Source organism: Gastrolobium bilobum, unplaced genomic scaffold, assembly GCF_033153095.1.
Source record: "Gastrolobium bilobum isolate Gb01-03AN ecotype WA unplaced genomic scaffold, APGP_CSIRO_Gbil_v1 utg1266, whole genome shotgun sequence".
NCBI lineage: Eukaryota > Viridiplantae > Streptophyta > Magnoliopsida > Fabales > Fabaceae > Gastrolobium > Gastrolobium bilobum.
The window spans coordinates 520314-540749 of record NW_026898770.1 but is presented as its reverse complement, the minus strand read 5'-3'; the positions used below and the strand labels follow the sequence as shown (position 1 = coordinate 540749).

The 20436-nt window shown below is 32.5% G+C and overlaps 2 protein-coding genes across 2 annotated transcripts; both read right to left on the bottom strand.

The window, feature by feature from the left end:
• Nucleotides 1–2561: 2561 nt before the first annotated feature.
• Nucleotides 2562–3383, bottom strand: LOC133283970 (lectin 5-like). Its single transcript, XM_061480905.1, has one exon. The coding sequence runs from the start codon at nt 3381–3383 to the stop codon at nt 2562–2564; it is 822 nt and encodes a 273-aa protein (XP_061336889.1).
• A 2159-nt stretch (nt 3384–5542) lies between these two features.
• On the bottom strand, nt 5543–6370 carry LOC133283972 (lectin 5-like). Its single transcript, XM_061480906.1, has one exon. The coding sequence runs from the start codon at nt 6368–6370 to the stop codon at nt 5543–5545; it is 828 nt and encodes a 275-aa protein (XP_061336890.1).
• Nucleotides 6371–20436: the final 14066 nt, after the last annotated feature.

Below are 20436 nucleotides of genomic sequence, written 5' to 3'. Positions count from 1 at the left end.
AAAACCTTCCTCTATTCTGAGTATATCCTCCTCTGCTGAAACTTGAAGGATTACTGGATCTTCTCATTTGGAGTTGAGCCATATTAGCTTGAAGAGTATTTGTTACATTCTTTTTATGCTTCTCCAACCTTTGTTCTTGAGCCATCAAGAGAGCTGCAATTTCTCCAACTGCGTAAGGATCTGTTCTTGAAATAACAGAAGTGACAAATGAATCATAATCCTCATTCAAGCCATCGAGTATAGCTTCTATATGATCTTCAGAATCAACTGGTGAACCACAAGCTGCTAAGGAGTCTACCACTTTCTTGATCTTGAGCAGGTATGTTGATACATCTCCATCTTTCTTGGAATTCTTCAACTGCACTTTCAATTGCTTGATTTTTGCTCTTGTTTGAGAGACAAAAAATTCATCTAGTTTCTGCCAGATTTGGAATGAGCTTGAACAGCCTACCATTCGAGTGTCAAATTTTCTAACATTGAGGAGAGTAGCCATGACATCAATAGCTGATCTTGTCGATCATTTGCAGCTTTTTGTGCATTTGAAGGTTGTGTGCCTTCATTGCTTGTTGCAGTATTGCCTTCAACACTTTCACCAGTAGTGTTATTTGCAGCAGGTGTGAAATCTTGCACTTCTATTGCGTGATGAACTTGTCAAGATCATAGCCTTTGATAGTGGCTAAAGCTTGTTGTTTCCAGGGTAAGAAATTGTTTTCATCCAGCTTAACAGATACTGGATTAGAGAACGTGTGAATCGTGGTGGTTTGCACATCCATGGATCGAGTGTGGCTCTGATACCATGAAAGGTATCAGAGAGAGAAAGAGAAAGAAATTGTATTTGTAAAAGTGAATTATGAAAAGCTTAATTGATCAGTTACATGTGATATCTATTTATACTTAGATCTGTTAACTAACAGTTAACTTACTATTTACAGCTAACTAACAGTTAACTAACAATTGGGTTAGCAGAATTCTGTTGAATTCTGTTTTGGATACATATGGGCCATTGGGCCATTGGGCTTGGTATATCTGTCAACGATTTCACTCCTACCTGACACGGAACCTTTATTGGGTTCTATCAGGCAAAACGACCGTACTAGTAAAAATTGGCAAAAGTTTCTCCAACTCAGAGCTGTTTTGAAATGTATTTTCTGGCTACAGCAATCAAACGCATTGGTCAACTTGACGAGACCGGTCCCGTCATGGCGCGACCAACAGCAATGTTAGCACCTCATACAGTCCCGTCAAGTTAAATTACGCATTCAGTGTCAAAACCTGGCACATGGATCCCCCAAACCCGTCAACAAGAATGACCCGTCAACAAGAACGACGATTTCAACTTATGCAGGATACAAATTCATTGACTTTAGGGGATTTTATGAGTAGGTGATTTTATAATAAGTGATACTTTAGCTTTTGTCTCTCTTTCTTGAATTACTTTCACAAATTACATGTACAATTATGCTTAATATTTAATTAAATCAATAAGTATAATTACTGTTTAATAATTTCTCTAACAATTAATCTATTTAACTAAGTAGGTTTTTTCTTAAGGTTTCATAACTTATAATTACTAAATTAATTAAAACAAAAATGATAAAACAATTAAAATTAGTGGATACCCTAAATAAAAAATGAATGGATCTAAGGCTATTAAGGAGCATTTATAGTTGGTTGTGTGAGAAGAAATTTGTTTTTTTTTTCTATTATGTTTTTTTCTATTAATATTCGATATAATTTTTAAATAATTACATTTATACAAAATACGAAATGGAATATTTATCACATAATAAGTGATGCATTTATAGTTGGCTCCTGGGTATGATCCGAATATTTAATGGATTGATTCAAAATATTTTGATTAAATTTATGATCACCATTAAGTATATATAATTTATGTATCAAGGAAGTTGGTGTGTTTTGAGCTTAATTTATTATTTTGTTTTAAAACTTTTCTTTAGTTATTAGGGCTATTTTTTATTATTTTTAGTATATTCAGTGTTGATTCGATTGTAATCATTTATTTTAAATATTTTTTTTGGTAGATTATTTTTAATATTTTTTAGCCGTATATAAACTTGATTGATTTATAATTGACTTATAAAAGAATATTATAGGACCTCTTTTATAAAGATATTAAATATTTTTATTATTTTAATAATTATAATTGAGAACAACGGTTTTTTTTTTTATGAAATTGTAAAGGAAGTTAATTATATTATAAGTTTGTCAGTTATTTTTTTAGCCGATATAGAGTGTATGTGTCCACCAAGATGAAGTACTATTAGTAGCGTAGATGCAAATAAAGTATTATTCATAACTTTTTTTTTTCGTACATAAAAATTTAGGTGGGATTAAACACAAATATCCCACCAAGATTAGGGCATAAACCTAATCTTTTTGAGAATTTTTAGGAAAAATAACTAATCACCCATGAACAAGGTACTCACTTACGTAGAAACATTACAAACATCACAAACGGTAACAACTTCCATCAAACCATAAAGGAGCTTGGTTTCTCTCAGCATGCACTTTATTCTGTTCTCCTATATAGGTGTGCTGCTCTACAAAGACGAAACAAAGGACCAGGAAAGAATGTCATGTGTTTCAACAAAGTCGCCAGTGGAACCAGAGAAACCGATTAGGACCCATTCCGACAGAAGAGCCCCAAAATCAACGGGATACGTAATAGTAGTTTCCAATTGGGAAGGACTCTGTGGATAAGTTATAAAGACCTCCAGTTGTTTGGAGGCAAAACTATAGATTATGCGTGCATGTCCTATTTCTCCTTGTGTAACATCGAATTGCCATGGCACAGTTGCCACGGACCTAATGGAATTAATGTTGATTCCTATATGAGGAAGATTTGGGTATGTGGGGTCCCATTCATTTCTAACGCTATCAAACTCAACAGCAACAATTTGGTTTATTGAGGTGTTGAATGCTGTTTCTTCATTGAAAAGTCCGAGGAATCCACCACTTGAATTGTCGGGAAATTCAAAATCTAGTGATGCTAGAAAGAAGGTGAACCCATCGCCATGAGATCGTGAACCCAAAGCAGGGTTCACAACAAACGAGAACTCGGTGGAAAATTCTGCGACTCTCCCTCTGCTTTTGTCAGAGAGATGAACTGCTCCAAAGTATCCAGCTACTCCAACGCTTTGCTGTGGTATCGGGTCCTTTTTAGTCAGTTGAAGTATTCCACCGGTTGTATTGGCATCACCGTCGACGATAATACTTCTAACACCGGGCTCAAAACTGGGGAAGTCGAAAGAAAATGAGTCTGATTTGACATTGGTAACTAGCAAGAGGAAAAATATGAAGATCATTAGGAAAGCAGAGAAGAGGTTTTGAGTTGCAAGGAGTTTTGACTTCGAGTTAGCCATGTTGGTTTTGTTGTGATTGATGCATAGAGCATGGGGAGAATGCAGCTATATATAGGCTTTTGAATTTTCAAGGATGTTATGGAAAATAAACAACACATTGACCAAAGTTAACAGCAAAATTGCCTAGCACGGTGTTAGTCAAACTTAGGCGAAAAGATCGAGGAAGTTTTCCAATGAATAAAAACCTATCAACATTAATAGTCCGATATAAGTTTGTCATGATGTTCTTGGACATCAATTTTGGTCCTTCATTAGAAGACATTTGGTTTGCTTCGAACAACGAATGCCAGTTTTTAGAGATTATTAAACGATGATATTTTTGTCACGACCCGCACACGGGTTAATATTAATCTTACAATTGATTAGTTCGATAAGTCTAATTTTTATGAAAGCATATTTAGAGTTATTAAATATTTGCAATTAACTTGCTTGTAGAAATAATGGAGCGACTTTATAATATAAATCTATAAGTCTTTTAGACAAATTAAAATATAAATATTGTCCAAATGAAATGAATGTCAGTACCATTCATAACCAAACAGATTCTCACGATCTAATTAGATGAGTGAAATTAGAAGTTAATTCTATAACTATACTTTCTTAAATATGTAATTAAGATTAGTGAGTTGCAATGTAATTCGGTGACAAAATAATGAGAAGTTGAGAACTAACAAGCGCGACTTGGCAACATATGAAATTAATATGTTAATCAGACAATAAATTTCAAATCAATTTAAAATGTCATTTCATCAAAATAATATGTTGATGAAATCAAACAACTAATCCAAAAAATATAATGCTAAATCCAATAATTGTATATAATTCAGAAATTCCCACTTTACTAAAATAATATGTGTTCAAGCGGGATACTTAGACAAAATAGTAACATATTGATCTCAGGCTAGCCATGTGATCATAATATCATGCTTATGGCCTGCATTAAATCACTAATGGGCTTTTCTTTTAATCACAAGTCATGGTGCACCAAGGCTAACTGTTATTTGATTGATGTTCTGAAAAAGTCATACCTCAAAACAAATTTAAAAAATAACCATAATATATAAATTCTCAAGGCAAAAATATTATCAATCATAAGAATATATTCCAATTTCATAAATTAATTTACCAATATTGCAATGCTTATCAAATGTTCAATCATAAAATTATAAATATTTCTCATGATCGATAATATTATTTCATAAATTTCTGAATACCATTAAAATCAAGCCAAATATTATAAAGCAATTCAAATGAATGTAAATATAAATAATTCTCGAAATTCATAATTTAATACCTTTTAAATAGATACACAAATGATGAATTTGTATATTTCAAGTCATTTCTCAAATATTATCAAAATCAATTTAAGTGTTGAAAATAATCAAACAAAGAAAATTGCCTTACTCCATTTATGTTATCCGCTCATCCCTTGAAAAATATAAATAAGGAACATTATGCATTTTTATTTATAAAGCCATTGCATAAAAAAATTAAAATTTAAAATAATCAGAGTAAAAATTAAAAAAATTGGATTAAGTATAGTGATTATTATTCACTCATTGATGTCTTGAGTCGGAAAAAAAAACTTCAAGAAGTCAATTGGTGGAATGAAGTTGAATCTTAAATCTTGCATAGCCTACTATTCTCATGGTTAATTCACTTAATTGGTTATAATCAACTCCGGTGACTTCATTCTCTCAAGCACTATGACAAATTTATATTTCTCGTCTAATCTATCTCCCTTATTTTTCTTTTTTATATTCTGGATAATTATTTTATAGTAAATTTGATTCTCTGAAATTTTGAAATACTGATTAATTTTGAAAAAATAAATGATATTAAATTAATATTCGAATATTTAATTCTTTGTCATGACATTATATTAATTTGATATTAGTATTTTGTAACGTTTAAATTATTTTAATATTAAAAATATTATTTGATGACTAAATCAACTTAATAATTTTGAGAAATAAGCAGATTTATGTGTCCACCAAAGATGAAGAATTATTAGTAGCGCAAATGCAACATATATTATTAATCACAACTTATTGGGAAAACAGAGTAACATTACAGCAATAACAACATCCATTAAACCAGAAAAGAGCTTGGCTCTTTGAACATGCACTTTATTCTCTTCTCTTAGTTGTGCTGCATCTCTACAAAAACGAAGAGAAGGACCAGGAAAGAATGTCATGTGTTTCAACCAAGTCGCCGGTGGAACCTGAGAAACCGACTAGGACCCATTCCGATAGAAGAGAGACAAAATCAATGGGATACGATATAGTAGCTTCCCATTCCACAATATTACTTGGATAACTTACAGAGACACTCAGAAGTTTGGAGGCATCATCGTAGAGTATGCGTGCCAATCCTGTTGCTCCTTGTGAAATATCCAGTGGCCATGGCGTAGTTTCCACCGACCTAATGGTATTGATGTTGATTCCTATATGAGATTGATCAGGAGAATTTGCAAATATGGGGTCCCAATCATTTCTAAAGCTATCGAACTCAACGGCAACGATTTGGTTTTTGGAGATGTTGAAGGCTGTTTTTTCATTGAAAAGTCCGAGGAATCCACCACTTGAATTGTCTGGGAAATCAAAATCGATTGATGCTATAAAGAAGGTGAACCCATCGCCATGAGATCGTGAACCCAAAGGGTTCACAATAAACGAGAACTCGGTGGCAAATTCTGCATTCCTCCCTCTGCTTTTGTCAGAGATATGAACTGCTCCAAAGAATCCAGCTAGCCCAACACTGTGTTGAGTTACTGGACCCTTATTAGTCAGTTGTAATATTCCACCGGTTGTGTTGGCATCACCGTCGACAACGATATTTCTAACACCTGGCTCAAAAGTGGGGAAGCTGAAAGAAAGTGAATCTGATTTCACACTTGTAATTAACAAGAGGGAAAATATGAAGATCATTAGGAAAGCAGAGAAGAGGTTTTGAGTTGGGAGGAGTTTGGACTTGGAGTTAGCCATGTTAAAAAAGTGTTGTTGTGAATGATGCATAGAGCAAGTGGAGAATGCAGCTATATATAGACATTTTGAGGTTTGAAGGATGTTTAGGAAAATAAACAATGCATTGGCCAAAGTGTAGACGGCAAAATTACATAGTACGGTGTTTGTCAAGTATAGGCGAAAAGAGCAAGAAAGTTTTCCAATGAAAAATAAACTATCAAGATTAGTCCAAAATAAGTTTGTCAAGATGTTCTTGGATATCACTTTGGGTCCTGCATTAGAAGACATTTGATTAGCTTCCAACAATGTATACCGGTTTCTAGAGGTTAATAAACGATGATATTTTTAAAGAATATGCTACAGCTAATTACAGAGATAAATTTTAAACAATGTATGGATGCATATTGATCCTTTTCAGGACAACTGTTAAAGATCAAATATTAAGAAATCATTAGGAAAGGCCTAAGCGCCTGAGGTTCATATATATCTTTTATTATTTTTGTGTACAAAAGGGTCATATATATATATCAAGCCCAATCCATACCCGCCTTCATATGGTAGTGTGAAGCCTTAAGCTGGACCATGCTTATATGGAGTATGTGTTCTACTTTTTTATGGGCCTTAATGATTTTGCGTACTCGCAAGGTCAGATCCTGTTAATTGAACCTAATCCTCTTAATAAAAAAAGGTTTTTCCTTGATTATCTAAGAGGAGAAGTTGGTTTTTCCTTGGGGAGGGAGCTGAACCTTTAGCCATCACTGACTCCCGCACTCCGGATTAGTCTCATAGCCGGCTCAAATAGTCGAAGCTTGTGGAGATACTGGAGGGAGCCAACTCGCCTCAAAGAGGTAATTAGGGTTGGGTAACTCCAGAAAAAAAAAAAAAAAACTGTAGTCATTTTGGTTCGAACGAGGAGATGAACTCGACTTTTGTCAAGTCGGGTCTTGGGTCATGGAAATAAAACCTACTAAATTCAACCCGACCTGATCCGATGTATTTTTTTTTTGTTTAATGTTTTTTATTTTTATATCAAATTTATCTAAAATATATATTAATACATACCGACCCAATATGAACCGATCAGAATTTGATCGAGCTGATTCGGTTCAAATTGTCCAAAAAAATTATCAAACCCAAACCAACTCAAATTGATGTTTTTTAATTGATTTGGACTTACGTATCTTATTAACCCGGCCCAATTGCATCCTATGTGATATTATAGTGTTTTTTTTTATTTGGACCATTTAAAAAAAAATTGTTAAGCCAATAACAGTGAAGAAAATATGAATTGTGTTTTTTTAATAAAAAGTCGTATTTAATTAAATAAATTCATAACATATTGTTCACGTTCAACGATTTTCTTTCTCTTCATGCAAAATGCTTAATCCAGATTCTTAATTTTAGCATGTAAATAGTCTAAAAATTATTTAGATGTTAAGCCAACTATTATAGTGAGAATATGAAAAATATTTTTTAAATAAAAATATTGTATTCTTAGACTTGATCCGGTTATTGATCCGGTCGAGGTACTGAGTCATTGGTCGAACCACATGACACAGTAAGTATATATATTCTATAATCTATATTAAAAAATTATAAGTATACTTAAATACCTGTAAAAAATTATACAAGTTCTAAATATTCTAATATAAAAATAATAAATCACACAACATTGTCCAATAAACAAAAATACACAATATTTGATATGTTTTCAAACATTTAACATCTACCATAAATGAAATCCAGATGAAATCTTGACGATTCATTAATTTTTTCTGTTAATTATAATATTATCTTATTTTATAAACTTCTTAAATTTTTAAAAAAAAACCTGAAATGATCTTGTTAAATTTATAAGCATTTAATTGTTTTTTTTTGTATGAATCAGGTCACTAGTTCAACCAGTCGGGTCACCAATTTTGACTAAAATCGACCGAGTTTAACCGGTTCACACTAGTTCTATTGTTTGGCTGATCCACTACTTCATTCGGATGGGTTATTTTGACCAAAATCGACCGGGTTTTACCGGTTCGCACTAGCAAAATTTTTTGAGTTTTCATAGCAGCGGATCATATAATCAAATTATAATTTTTAGTTTTATTGTATTTATTCGGACCGGGTTTATTGTACTTCATTCGAATCTCTATCCAAATTTTTCGCTGGTCACAAATATGCGATTCTATAGGTGAAAGTTTGCAGGGGGAAAAAAAAGCCCTATAAAGATACAGAGTTGGTAGGAATGAAAATCAAGGAGATGGAGATTTGATTGTAAAATGATAGTTTGTTGGAAGACTTTTAACTATAAAAAAACGACAATAGTGAGATAAGGAGGGATAATGAGGATGTTAAGATGATGTTAAAATTGTATTTTAAAAAATTGTCTTATCTTTTAGTTTATACTTTTTTCAAAAGCAATTAACTATTGGCTAAAAAAAATAATATTTTAACTTTTATTTTAAACTTTGACTTTTTTAAAAGTTGTTATCCAAACATTTAAAAAATTTCAAAAAAAAAAAACTTTTTTGAAAAATATAATCTTTTTTTTTTTTAAAAAGTCCATCTAAACTGGTACTAAATGATTTAATATCATACTTTTATTTTAATTAAAATTATTCCGACACGTGTGAGTAAATCTCATAACAGTAAAAAACCTAGAAGTGTAATTAATTTAGATCATTCAAAACAAAATTAATAACATCGAATATTTAATAAATGAAAAAGCGAGGCTGAGAAGTATATAAATTAGCGACAAGGAGCCTAAAATCTACATAGGGCGTGTTTTATGCAAACAAATGAACATGTTGACCCACAAAAACAAAACTGAACTAGAAGTCTAGAACACACTCGTAGTCGTAGTCAAAAGCAGTTTCAAGACCCATTATCGGAAATTAGCCCAAATTGGCAAACTACCTATGAAGGAGTAATAGGGATTAGGGAGCCACAAATTTGCATACTTGCACCATGGCCTATGGATATAGTCGTACAGTTCCATTTGTTATTTTATGGCACACGAAGAACTTTATATATCTTTTTTTTTTAACATCAGAACTTTATATATCTTGTACGCATTGGAAGTGGATATCTAATCCCAGTTTACTCTGACTTTTGAGAATCCCTTTGAAAGCTGTTTCATGGTCATTCAGCAATTAAAGTGGATTACTGATACCAAATTTTTTAAAAATAATAAAAAAGGAAAGAAAGCAAACCTTCGTTATAAAAACCTTTTTTAATTAAATGGGATTTTAAAGGAGCGTTAGCCTATCCCCTCTTCCATAGACTTTTCTCAGTTTAATTAGATGGGATTTGAGTAGGACCTCAGTGCTTTAACCGTAGGGTGTACCTCCACCTTTAGGAAACATAGGAATTCAATATTTCTATTTGTATTAATTTGAGTAAATAGCTAATGCCTTTTTTGTTGAAAAATGATACTTGGTTACAGAACTTTATTAAAAGCTTCAAAAAGCTTAAGAAATATATTGTATTTCAGTCGGGGAGATAAAATATAAAATATATAGTAATGTAAGTAATTAAAATATTAAATAAATATTTATTTGAATATCAATTTCAATAATTAAAAGTTTCGGGGTATTATATTATTTGATCTACATTTTTAGTATTACGCATTTATCGATATATAATTTACAATTATTTAAATTACTACTAACTAATAGAAAGTATAAACTGATAACTAAATAAATAACCAGATCTTTATTAATATTTTAAATGAAATATTTTAAATCTTAATACCAGTATTATATATATTTTAAATTGAATTAAAAAATAAAATTATAAAAAATATTAAAATAAATATATATTCGTTCCATGTTTTAATCTTTCAATTTATTATATATTTTTATTTAAGTTATTATTGTTGAAAATATTCAAATATGAGTTGTGATAAAGTCCTACGTCAGTTAGAATTGAGTCAAGTAAGTACCTTATAATTAAGTGCGAAAAATAGATAGACCTGCAGTCTTAAAGTTTTAAGTTGAGATGTGGTGTCAACCCATTTATTGTGATTTGTTATTTGATTCATTAGTGGATGATTGGACGTATCATACCTAAAAGGTTTTGGACTCCCTGTATCATTCTCAAGTGGTATCAGTTAACGATGACTGTGCGACTATTTGAAGGTGACGATGCATTTAAGAGGCATTTGCAACAAGTTAAAGTGCCTTCAATACTTAAAGAGAAAAGACTTTCACAAAAGTTGCTCTTAAGGGGAAATATGATATTGGGCCTCTCACTTGAAGTGTCAGTCTACTTATTGTGATTTGTCATTTAATCCATTAATGGAGATATCCCTTGCAAAAGATTTAATTGGAACACCGATCAAAATGTCACTTTTCACCAAGTTTTTTACCTAAATGTCACGCGAACGGTGTTATTTCCCAATATACCATGTGGGCAAGTTCACTGGGCACTGTAGCAAACTCTGTTTGTGACGTGTCACATTTCTAGTGGATAACAAGTACCAAGTTAAAAAAAAAAATAGTACCAAGTTCGCTACCCCGTGTAGCGAACTTGGTGTCCACTTAAAACGCGACACGTCAACACTGAGTTCGCTACAGTGCCCAGCGAACTTGCCCACGTGGCATATTGAAAAATAACACTGTTCGCATGGCATTTAGATAAAAAAACTTGGTGAACAGTGATATTCTGATCACTGTTCCGATTTAATTTGGACTTCCCATATATATATATATATATATATATATATATATGACCCAAGTCAGCACGAAAATCGAAAGATGAATATAGGAATATTTATAAAATCCATATATATATATATATATATATATATATATAATTTTTAATAATTAAAATATATACAATAAGTATTTAACTGAATAATTTAGTGAATGGTGCATATATCAAACAAATTAAATGTTAAGACTATGTTACATTATAAGTCTATTAGTAAATTAACAATAACTGAACAGAAACATAGATTAGTAAAATAGTCGTAATTCAAAGACTAAATAAAAAAAAGGTTTAAAATTTTATGATACTAATTTATAAGAAGGTCAAAGTTTAAGGTAATTTTGTATTTTTTTCTGTCTTATTTTTAATTTTTTTTATTCTTTTTATTCAGTATTAGTGTTGTACATATATGATGCACGGATACTGACACGAGACACGACACGACACGACACGCCGACACATTAATTCTAAAAAATGGCATATTTCGACACGTTGGGACACATTTTGATATTAAATAATATTTTTAATATATATAATATAATTTATATTTAATAGATATAACAGTCCATAATAAGTTATATAACCAATCAAATATTCAAATTTCATAACATAAATATAAACAAAAATAATTTTTCGTATCTTGTTAAATTTTCATGTCAAATTTCATAACAGGTTAAAATTAATTTATAAATGATTTTTTTATTTTTAGTTAATGTAATAAAATTAAGTGTAAAAAAAAAAAAACATGTTCGAGCGTGTCCCAGCGTTAACCACGTGTCGGAAAAAATTGACTGCGTGTCGAAAAAATATGTTGAAACGTGTCAAAGAGTTGACCACGTGTCAAACGCGTGTCCGAACGTGTCATAACATGTCTGTGTCGAACACGTGTCGATACGCACAATTTCAAAAAAAAAAAAAAAAGCGTGTCCTAGGCTTGTAGCTGTACATTACCTCACGTGAGAGGTAAAGCACGTCTGCGAAAAATTTTTGAAGATGAAAAAAGGAATCTACTGTGAAACTTATGGTGGGGAAGACACCGTATATAATTTTCAGGTCTTGTCAAGGTGCAAATTGAAGAAATAAAATAAAAGAGATTTGAGGAGATATATAAAATAAATAGGCGCTCATAGGCTCATAGGCACGGTTTGTAGACCTGTAGTCTATCCTATCACTTTATATTGCCTTTTCTGTGTTTGTATACCTATAGTCATCATTTTACCCAGAGTGCGCGAGAAATAGACTATCATATGTACATTTATTCATACTTTACAATTTACATGCGACCTTTAAGGCTTGGGTCCAATCACTGCTGTCAAATTATACGAACTATAGATGGCACTGTATTTATTCTGTTGCTTTTTTTCTTTGAAGGGAAAAGCAGAGACAATCCTAAAATTATAGAGATTCGGTTTGATAAACGTCAAATATCTAGTCGCCCACAGGCACATGAAAACAATTGTCAAAAAGGATATAATCTTTCGTTCTTTCTTTTTTGGAGAATTTGGATATAATCTTTCTAGTATATCTGTTTTCCCCACTTCATGTCAAATATATTTAGTTATCATGATCATATATTTTTATCTAATATATGCGACCTCTCTTTGTCCCCCCCCCCAAAAAGATGCTTTAATTTCTCCGTGAATAAGTGATGTTTAAATTTCTTTAAGTTGTAGATGGCACTCAGGCACTGTGGATTGTAATGAAAGGCAGAGAACATTCAACATGCTACGTTTTGGTGTAGAATACAAGTAAGGAAGCACAGATGATGCCTTCATCTTTTACTTCTACGAGTATCCTTTTGAGAACTAAGTTGTGAACAGTACACGAAAATTGATGATCCTTTTGAGAATTATGTTGATGAACAGTACACGTAAATTGATGATACATGGGCTCATGAGAATCATAATTCATTAGGGACATACATATCCAAACTCCGAGATAAAAAGAAAAAAAGTCATGTCATCTTTTTCCTAGAGTGCTACAAACTTGACGGGGTTGAGTATATTAATGATTAAGCTTCATGTGCTCACTGATTACTTTACATGCTGCAATTTCCATCACAAGCTAGAAAGAAGTAATTATCAATTGGCACGATGACCAGTAAAAGCAGCATTTCCCAAAGCTCGAATAATTAAAATAATAAACTATCTTTGGGGCGTGTAGGCAAAGTTTATCTTGCTTGGATTCCGTACGCATATGATATACTGATCAAGTGATCATTGACATCTGTCTAAGCTCCTTAATGGGAGCACTCAACTTGAACTAATTAATCTAGTATTGGACATTAATTTAAAAGAAGTGCAATCTTAAAAATTCCAGTAAATTAAGATCGAATCTTATTGGTGAATGAAACCTCATTTACTGTTCACATGGGTTCAACCAATAGAAAGGTGAATTTAGAGACAATGGACCAAACTTTATGACTATTTGCACCTCACCTGGCCCCTTTAACCAATATAATAATGTGACCAAATCGAGTGTTTTATAAAGCTTCAAGGTTATAAGGGACATCAAAATCGAGATGTATATTTCTAAGTATAGTAGCGCGTGGGGATGTCCCTCTCCTGCGACTCAACCCTTTACGGGTCACGCAAACAATGGTACGATTTGCTCACCTTGGTCTCAACTCAGACACACGCGTGCGAAGGTTTCCCTCGATTGGCGAATATGGATTCTATGAACTACTTCGCATGTGTGTTAAGTACAGTGATATGCAGCTGGCAGCTATTTCATGAAACTGTTTAAATTAACGTCTAAAGTTTTGACTATACAATGTTGTTAACCCCTGTCTAAGATAAGACTTCTTTTTATTAAAAAAAATAAAAAATTATTGTTGAGATATATAGTCTCACATTAGTTATATGCAGTGGCGGAAATTAATGAAGGGTGGGCACTGTTCAAGTACATATAGATCTGGGTCTGGTCTGGAACGCGACTTGCTAGCCGGTGCCGGCTGGCTGGGTCTGGTTTAGATCTAGATTTGGATAGATTGTGACTCAACTTGACCGATGATGGAGAAAGAAACAAATGTTCCAACTTCTAATAACGGAGATTGAGGTTTGAGAGGAGATGAATCAGTATGTAGATGCAAACGAGCTCTCTGCTGTTAGGTTTGAATAATGAAGGTGGAGGAAAGAAAAAAAAACTTACGAGTAAATAAAATAGAAGGAGGAAAATTAAAGGGGTAAGATATCGTAACAATCAACTAGGGTTACACCAATGTTACTACCAATCACCGTTAGATCGATTATGTTGATCTAACGATTATATTTATTTTCATCTTGTATGGTTTTGATCCCCATATTTAATGAAAATCAGTAAATATGGGAAATCATAATCATACAAAGGTGAAAATAAATATAAAGCATTAAATATGGGGAATCATAACCATACAAAGATAGAAATAAATATAACCGTTGGATCAACATAATCGATCTAATGGTGAAATTAATTGGTAGTAATATTGGTGGTAACACTATTTGGTTGTTACAATATCCTACCCCAAAATTAAATTAGGAAAATTTGAATTTTAAGAAAAAAATATTTTTATATTTTTGCATCAAATTTTAAAGGGGTGGGCACTTGCCCCCTTCTCTAACACTTGGATCCGCCTTTGGTTGTATAAGCAACTAATGTGAAGTTTATAAGGCCTTGGGTACTCCTACCCTTTGAGCTAACTTTTGGGGTGGTGTATCCCGAGGTTCTTTATATGGTATCAGAGCTTGAGTGACTACAAGGTCACAAGTTCGATCCTCACTGCCTCCACTTTAAAGTGGAATTAAAATAAAAAGCACAAAAAAGGTAAACAAAAATTGGGTCTGTGCATAATCCACGCTTCAAGCCCAGTGAGTTCTCGTGTGAGGAGGCCTTGGACACTCCCACCTTTTGAGCTAGCTTTTGGGGTGGTATATCTCAAAAGTTGTTTACAATTGTGAAAGGAAATGAAGTAAGTGAAGGTTTAGTTAAATGAAAATATTCATAAACAATGTTTTAAAGTTCCTAAGTAAGATGTGTTGCCAAGTACTCGGCTCATAAAATAACAACCAATACCATGAAAAAAGAGACTCCTGCCTTGTTTTAGACAGTCCAAAACCTAGCATTTCTTAACATGGGTTTGCAGGCCTGCAAATATTCTTTTTGGAAATTGGAAGGATTAAAAAGTCAAATATAACTTTTATTTAAAAAAAGTGTACAAGTATCATTATTTTGAATCAAGACAGTTAATATCAACTTGATTATATAATAACACTCCATTTGAGCTCAACAAAAAAAAGGAGCACTTTAAGTAGGGCTATTAAAGTAACATTATTTTGTAAACATGCTTTTACCTTTGTGTACTTGTGAGCATTGAAAAAAATCAATGTATTTGAATCCACAATTCATGATTAAGGTCTAGCAAATCAAATTCTTGAAGGGTAAGCTACTAGCAGTTTCAAGGAAACTCGAATTTTTTTAAGGCTAAATAATATATTATAATTTTTGGTTAATGATTTATTTTTTAAATGTTAACATTCAAAACTATAATCTGTCCCTTTTTTAAAAATCATTTGAGCAATGATTTTGTATTGTGAACCAAGTTCGAACCTTGAATTCAAAGGTATAGAAAAACACTCTCACTTATTACGTTAACTAACTTATATTTTAAAATGGAAGGGATATATAAACTTTTATTTATCTTTAAATAACTTTGAGTGCATTTCTTTTATGAATAAGTTTAAGAAGTTTTTTTATCTCATTTTAAAATTAAAATATATCACAAATTTTGACAAAGATTTTATTCGTAACATTTGTATAGATATGGTTTAATCCTATTAATTGAATCAACTTTCGTTATCGAGGTTGCTTTGGCTATAGTTGAGGGTTGCACTAAGATGATATGTACTGCATAATCTTTTATAAAATCATACGTCTCCTATCTGACACGAGGAGCTGATACTCCAAACTCCGAAATTTTTGTTTTCAAGATATCAGGTGCCTGTATAAACTGCAAAGTTGCAGACTCCAAAGTCTAAGGAACCACATAATTAATAGTGTGAGAGTATTTGTAACCAAAAAGAATAGTACTGTGAGAGTGGTTATGATGTATTAAATCATTAAATCAGGTGGAAATAGAATCAAGAATTGAACCTGTAAAGTGAGCTCCCATGTAAACTTTAATCTGGACTGCATTCATTGGTAGACGCTATGAAATTACTAACAAAATGGGGAGAAATTGAAATGGCTATGCCGTATGCTAGAAAAGTTCTTTATGAAACTAATTGACGTGCCACGCTCGGCGTGTACTGGTTGAAGTTTAAAATATTAATGTTACGACAAATTGATTTAATAGAGATAAATTATTAAGAAATTTATGAATATTATGTTACATGATGAAGCTTACATCATGTTATACTCACAATGCAAGTGGGCCCCACCATTTTCTTATTTTTTGTTTTTTGATAAAAACTTGTGGAGCCTACTTGCATTATGAGTGTAGCATGATGTAAGCTTCATCATGTAATATAATATTTATAAATTCCAATTATTAATTAGTAAATTTGAAGGAAAAAAGTTGGTTAATAATTAGTAAATTATAAATTAAAGTTATTCGTCGTATAAAAGTTGTTTGACCTATGGAATCAATCACCAAACCCGTCATTTTCCCTTTCTTTTTTTTTCTCTCTCTTTTGCACTTTCAAAAAAAATCTGCTCTTTCACGGTAAATTGCATTGGTCCAATGGATGGAGCAAATTTCAAGCCACAAGTTTTAATTTAAGCTTTTGTTAAAAAAAAATTAAGTGAAGCCATTAATGCATTTTCATAGTTTTGAATTTTTTTTAAGTTATGAAAAGATTAAGAAGAAGAAAATAATGTTTCATCCTGAGATCAATAATGAGTAATGAAAATCGAACTAAAGAATTAATTCAACACAAAAGTTAAATCAAATCTATTATATTTTATCGAAGTTTGATCGTATGGGTTAATTGAGCAACTATGATTGAAGAATGTTAAGATTTTCCGTCAACGATTGCTCTATTTTTTTTGTTCAGAGAACCATGATTGCATTTTGTTGTATAGAGCAGTGTTAAGAAAGCCGGCCCGGCCCGGCCGGTGGAACCGGTTGGCCCGGTCGTGAACCGCGGTTCAACCGGTATTAACCGTCGAACCGGTGGACCGGTTTTATTACTCAAACCAGTTTTGGAAAAAACAATTCTCGAACTTGAGTCTCCGAGTAAGCCAAACAACAACTTACCACTAGGCTGAGTATGTTTGTTGGTTAATATGCACTATTTAATATAGGGATAGGATCCACTTACAAACTTTTTTTTGCAAATTACACTAAGTACGACCGGTCGTACACCGCATGATTAAAGTATGACCGGTCGTACTTTGTAAGAGTTTGTAAACAAAAAAGTTTATAAATATAACATGCCCCTTTAATATATATATATATCATATCATTTAATAGAATTATTTAAAAATTGCATCTTATAGAGCAGTGTTAAGAAAGCCGGCCCGGCCCGGCCCGGCCGGTGGGACCGGTTGGCCCGGTCGTGAACCGCGGTTCAACCGGTATTAACCGGTGGACCGGTTTTATTACTCAAACCAGTTTTGGAAAAAAACAATTCTCGAACTTGAGTCTCCCGAGTAAGCCAAACAACAACTTACCACTGAACTGAGTATGGTTGTTGGTTAATATGCACTATTTAATATAGGGATAGGATCTGTTTACAAACATTTTTTTGCAAATTACGCTAAGTACGACCGGTCGTACACTGCATGATTAAAGTATGACCGGTCGTACTTTGTAAGAGTTTGTAAACAAAAAAGTTTGTAAATATAACATGCCCCTTTAATATATATATATATATATCATATCATTTAATAGAATTATTTAAAAATTGCATCTTGTGGGAATCGAACCCTTGTTGTGAAGATATAAATTATAGTATTTACCACTAAGTTACATCTGGTTCTTGCTTCATCTGCACCATTTAAAATATTTATTATATAATTAAGTATAAAATATAAATTTATATACATATTCTGTTCATGCGGTTGAACCAGTGACCGACTGACCCGGTACCCCGACCGGGTCGATCACCGGTCCGGGTTTAATAAAATTGGTATAGAGCGCTCAGCAGTGCAACAAATTAAATGATGCTGGGGCAACATAGTAACTTTCATAAATAAGATCTCATCAATCCAATAACAATTAACAATTGGGCTGGATTATACGCGGTTGAGTTTGAAGAATTTGACAGTTTGGTGAGATGATTGGGAGAATATACCTAGATAATTGGGTTTTGGACCTAACAAATGTGAATTTTTAAAAAAAAATCACTTGTTTAGTTCGTTGACCAAACGTTTTACCGGACTAATGCAGGAAGACGCGTTTCAGGTGGCTACGCTTTTAGTCGCACACTTGACACATGCACGTTTCTGACATATCTGAACACGTCTGTACCAGGTGCACGTTTCTGGTAAGTCTAACCAGCACAATACCAAGACGCGTCACGTTCAGGAACGTGTTTCGTGGCATAGTCGTATCACAGTCAGAAACACGCGCGTGTCAGGTGCGCGACTAAACGCGTAGCCACCTGAAACGCGTCTTTCTGCATTATTCCGGTAAAACGTTTGGTCAACGAACTAAACATGTGGATTTTTTTTGAATTTCACATTTCTTTGGTCAAAAACCTTAGATAATTCTAAACTGAAAAAAGGGAGATTCCGGGGAATAGAGTTTCACTTTGATTCAGTAGTCAAGCAGAGATGATCTTGCTAAGGCTAATTGTTGTGACCTTTATAGTAGAAAGGTATGTCGATTACCAAAAGAAGAAGAAGAAGAAGAAAGATGCCTGATCCGTTTTTGCCACCTTTGTATGGAGGTATCCATCCTCATTGGTGGAGAAAGGTAGCTTGGTGACAGGCTATGTCGCAGGTAATGATGTTTTTAGGTTACGTCTTCAAGTATGATTTCGGCAAGTAGGTGCTGGCCTGTAATTATTGGATCTCGAGGAGGCTTACTTGTTCTGAGCAGATGATCTCGCTGTTTTTCAAGTTATTTGCTTACAGTTTTTTATGAGATGTCTAGTTGTACACGGGATGAACGCGTTTTCTTCTCAGTTAAACAATGGTTTGGACCTTTACTTGGGTTGAGTTCCAATCTCGTATTTGGAAGGGTCAAGATCAATGTTTCAAAATAAAATAAAATTAAGAAACATATTGTTCATCACAGAAAAATTTCTTAAATACTTCAGAGTAATATTTTAAGGGATATGCTATTTTACCTACCTTTTTATCATGCCTATCTTATCACTCTCCAACACTATTAGAACATAATTTCAGGTGAAGAGAGAAATGATGAAAGTTAGTTGAAATTCTGATCTAATAGTATTTGAGTATAATAGGTAAGGTAAGCATAAAAAAATAGATAAAATAACCTATCCTACATTTAATTGGTTAAGATTTGATTAAAATTTTTATATAATATTTTAAATTCAATTAAACTGCATTTATATGATTATACCATCTACACTTTTTTGGTACAAATGTAACATTCTCAAAATACATGGGACTTTTTCCTATCATAATAACAATTATTATGTGCAAGGAAGGTTAGATGAGTTAGATTGAAAACTATCTCTGGCTTTTTTTATGGGTTCATGTTCATCCATTACCCGATTTGAATAAAATAGAATTATAAGGGCAATAAAACCCTTCTTACTAAATTTTCAACATAATTATATAATGAGAACTCAGACTGGCTAGTTAAAAATATATTGTTACAGATATCATTAGTTGGAAAGAGTTCATGTATTAGGGATTTTAAAACAAACTAATTTCTCTGATTATCATGAACTGAAATTTTGAGTATGTACTAACCTAGTTATAATTAGTATCATGTATTTGTAGTTGTAACGTGTCAGAGACTTATACGGCTGACGGCGCCATGGAAATTCTCAAAATTATTAAAGTAATACACAATCCATATACCTCTCCTTTAATACTTTACTATAGAAAGTACATTACAACAGTCACAACTCACTAGTCATAGCAGGGATCTAATTATTTAAATTAACCAACATTGTAATTTGCCCCACAAGCGGCTTCTCCTTCACCCAAAAACTACTTTTCTTCTTATTAAGTTCTTTCGACTTGCGAGACACAGAAAATGCAAACGCAGCAGCATACACTATTCTTGCACCATCAAATACTCTGAGTATTCATCTTGAATAGCTGTTATACCTAGTCTCGCTTTGAATCTACCAAGTAAGAATTCTTAGTCACACACTGATTTATAGCTTTACTGAAGTTTGTGCTTTTTTTTTTTTTTTTCTATTATGATTCAAAGAATTATTAATCTGATTATTTCAGAAACCCTAGGTGCATAAAGGTGAAAG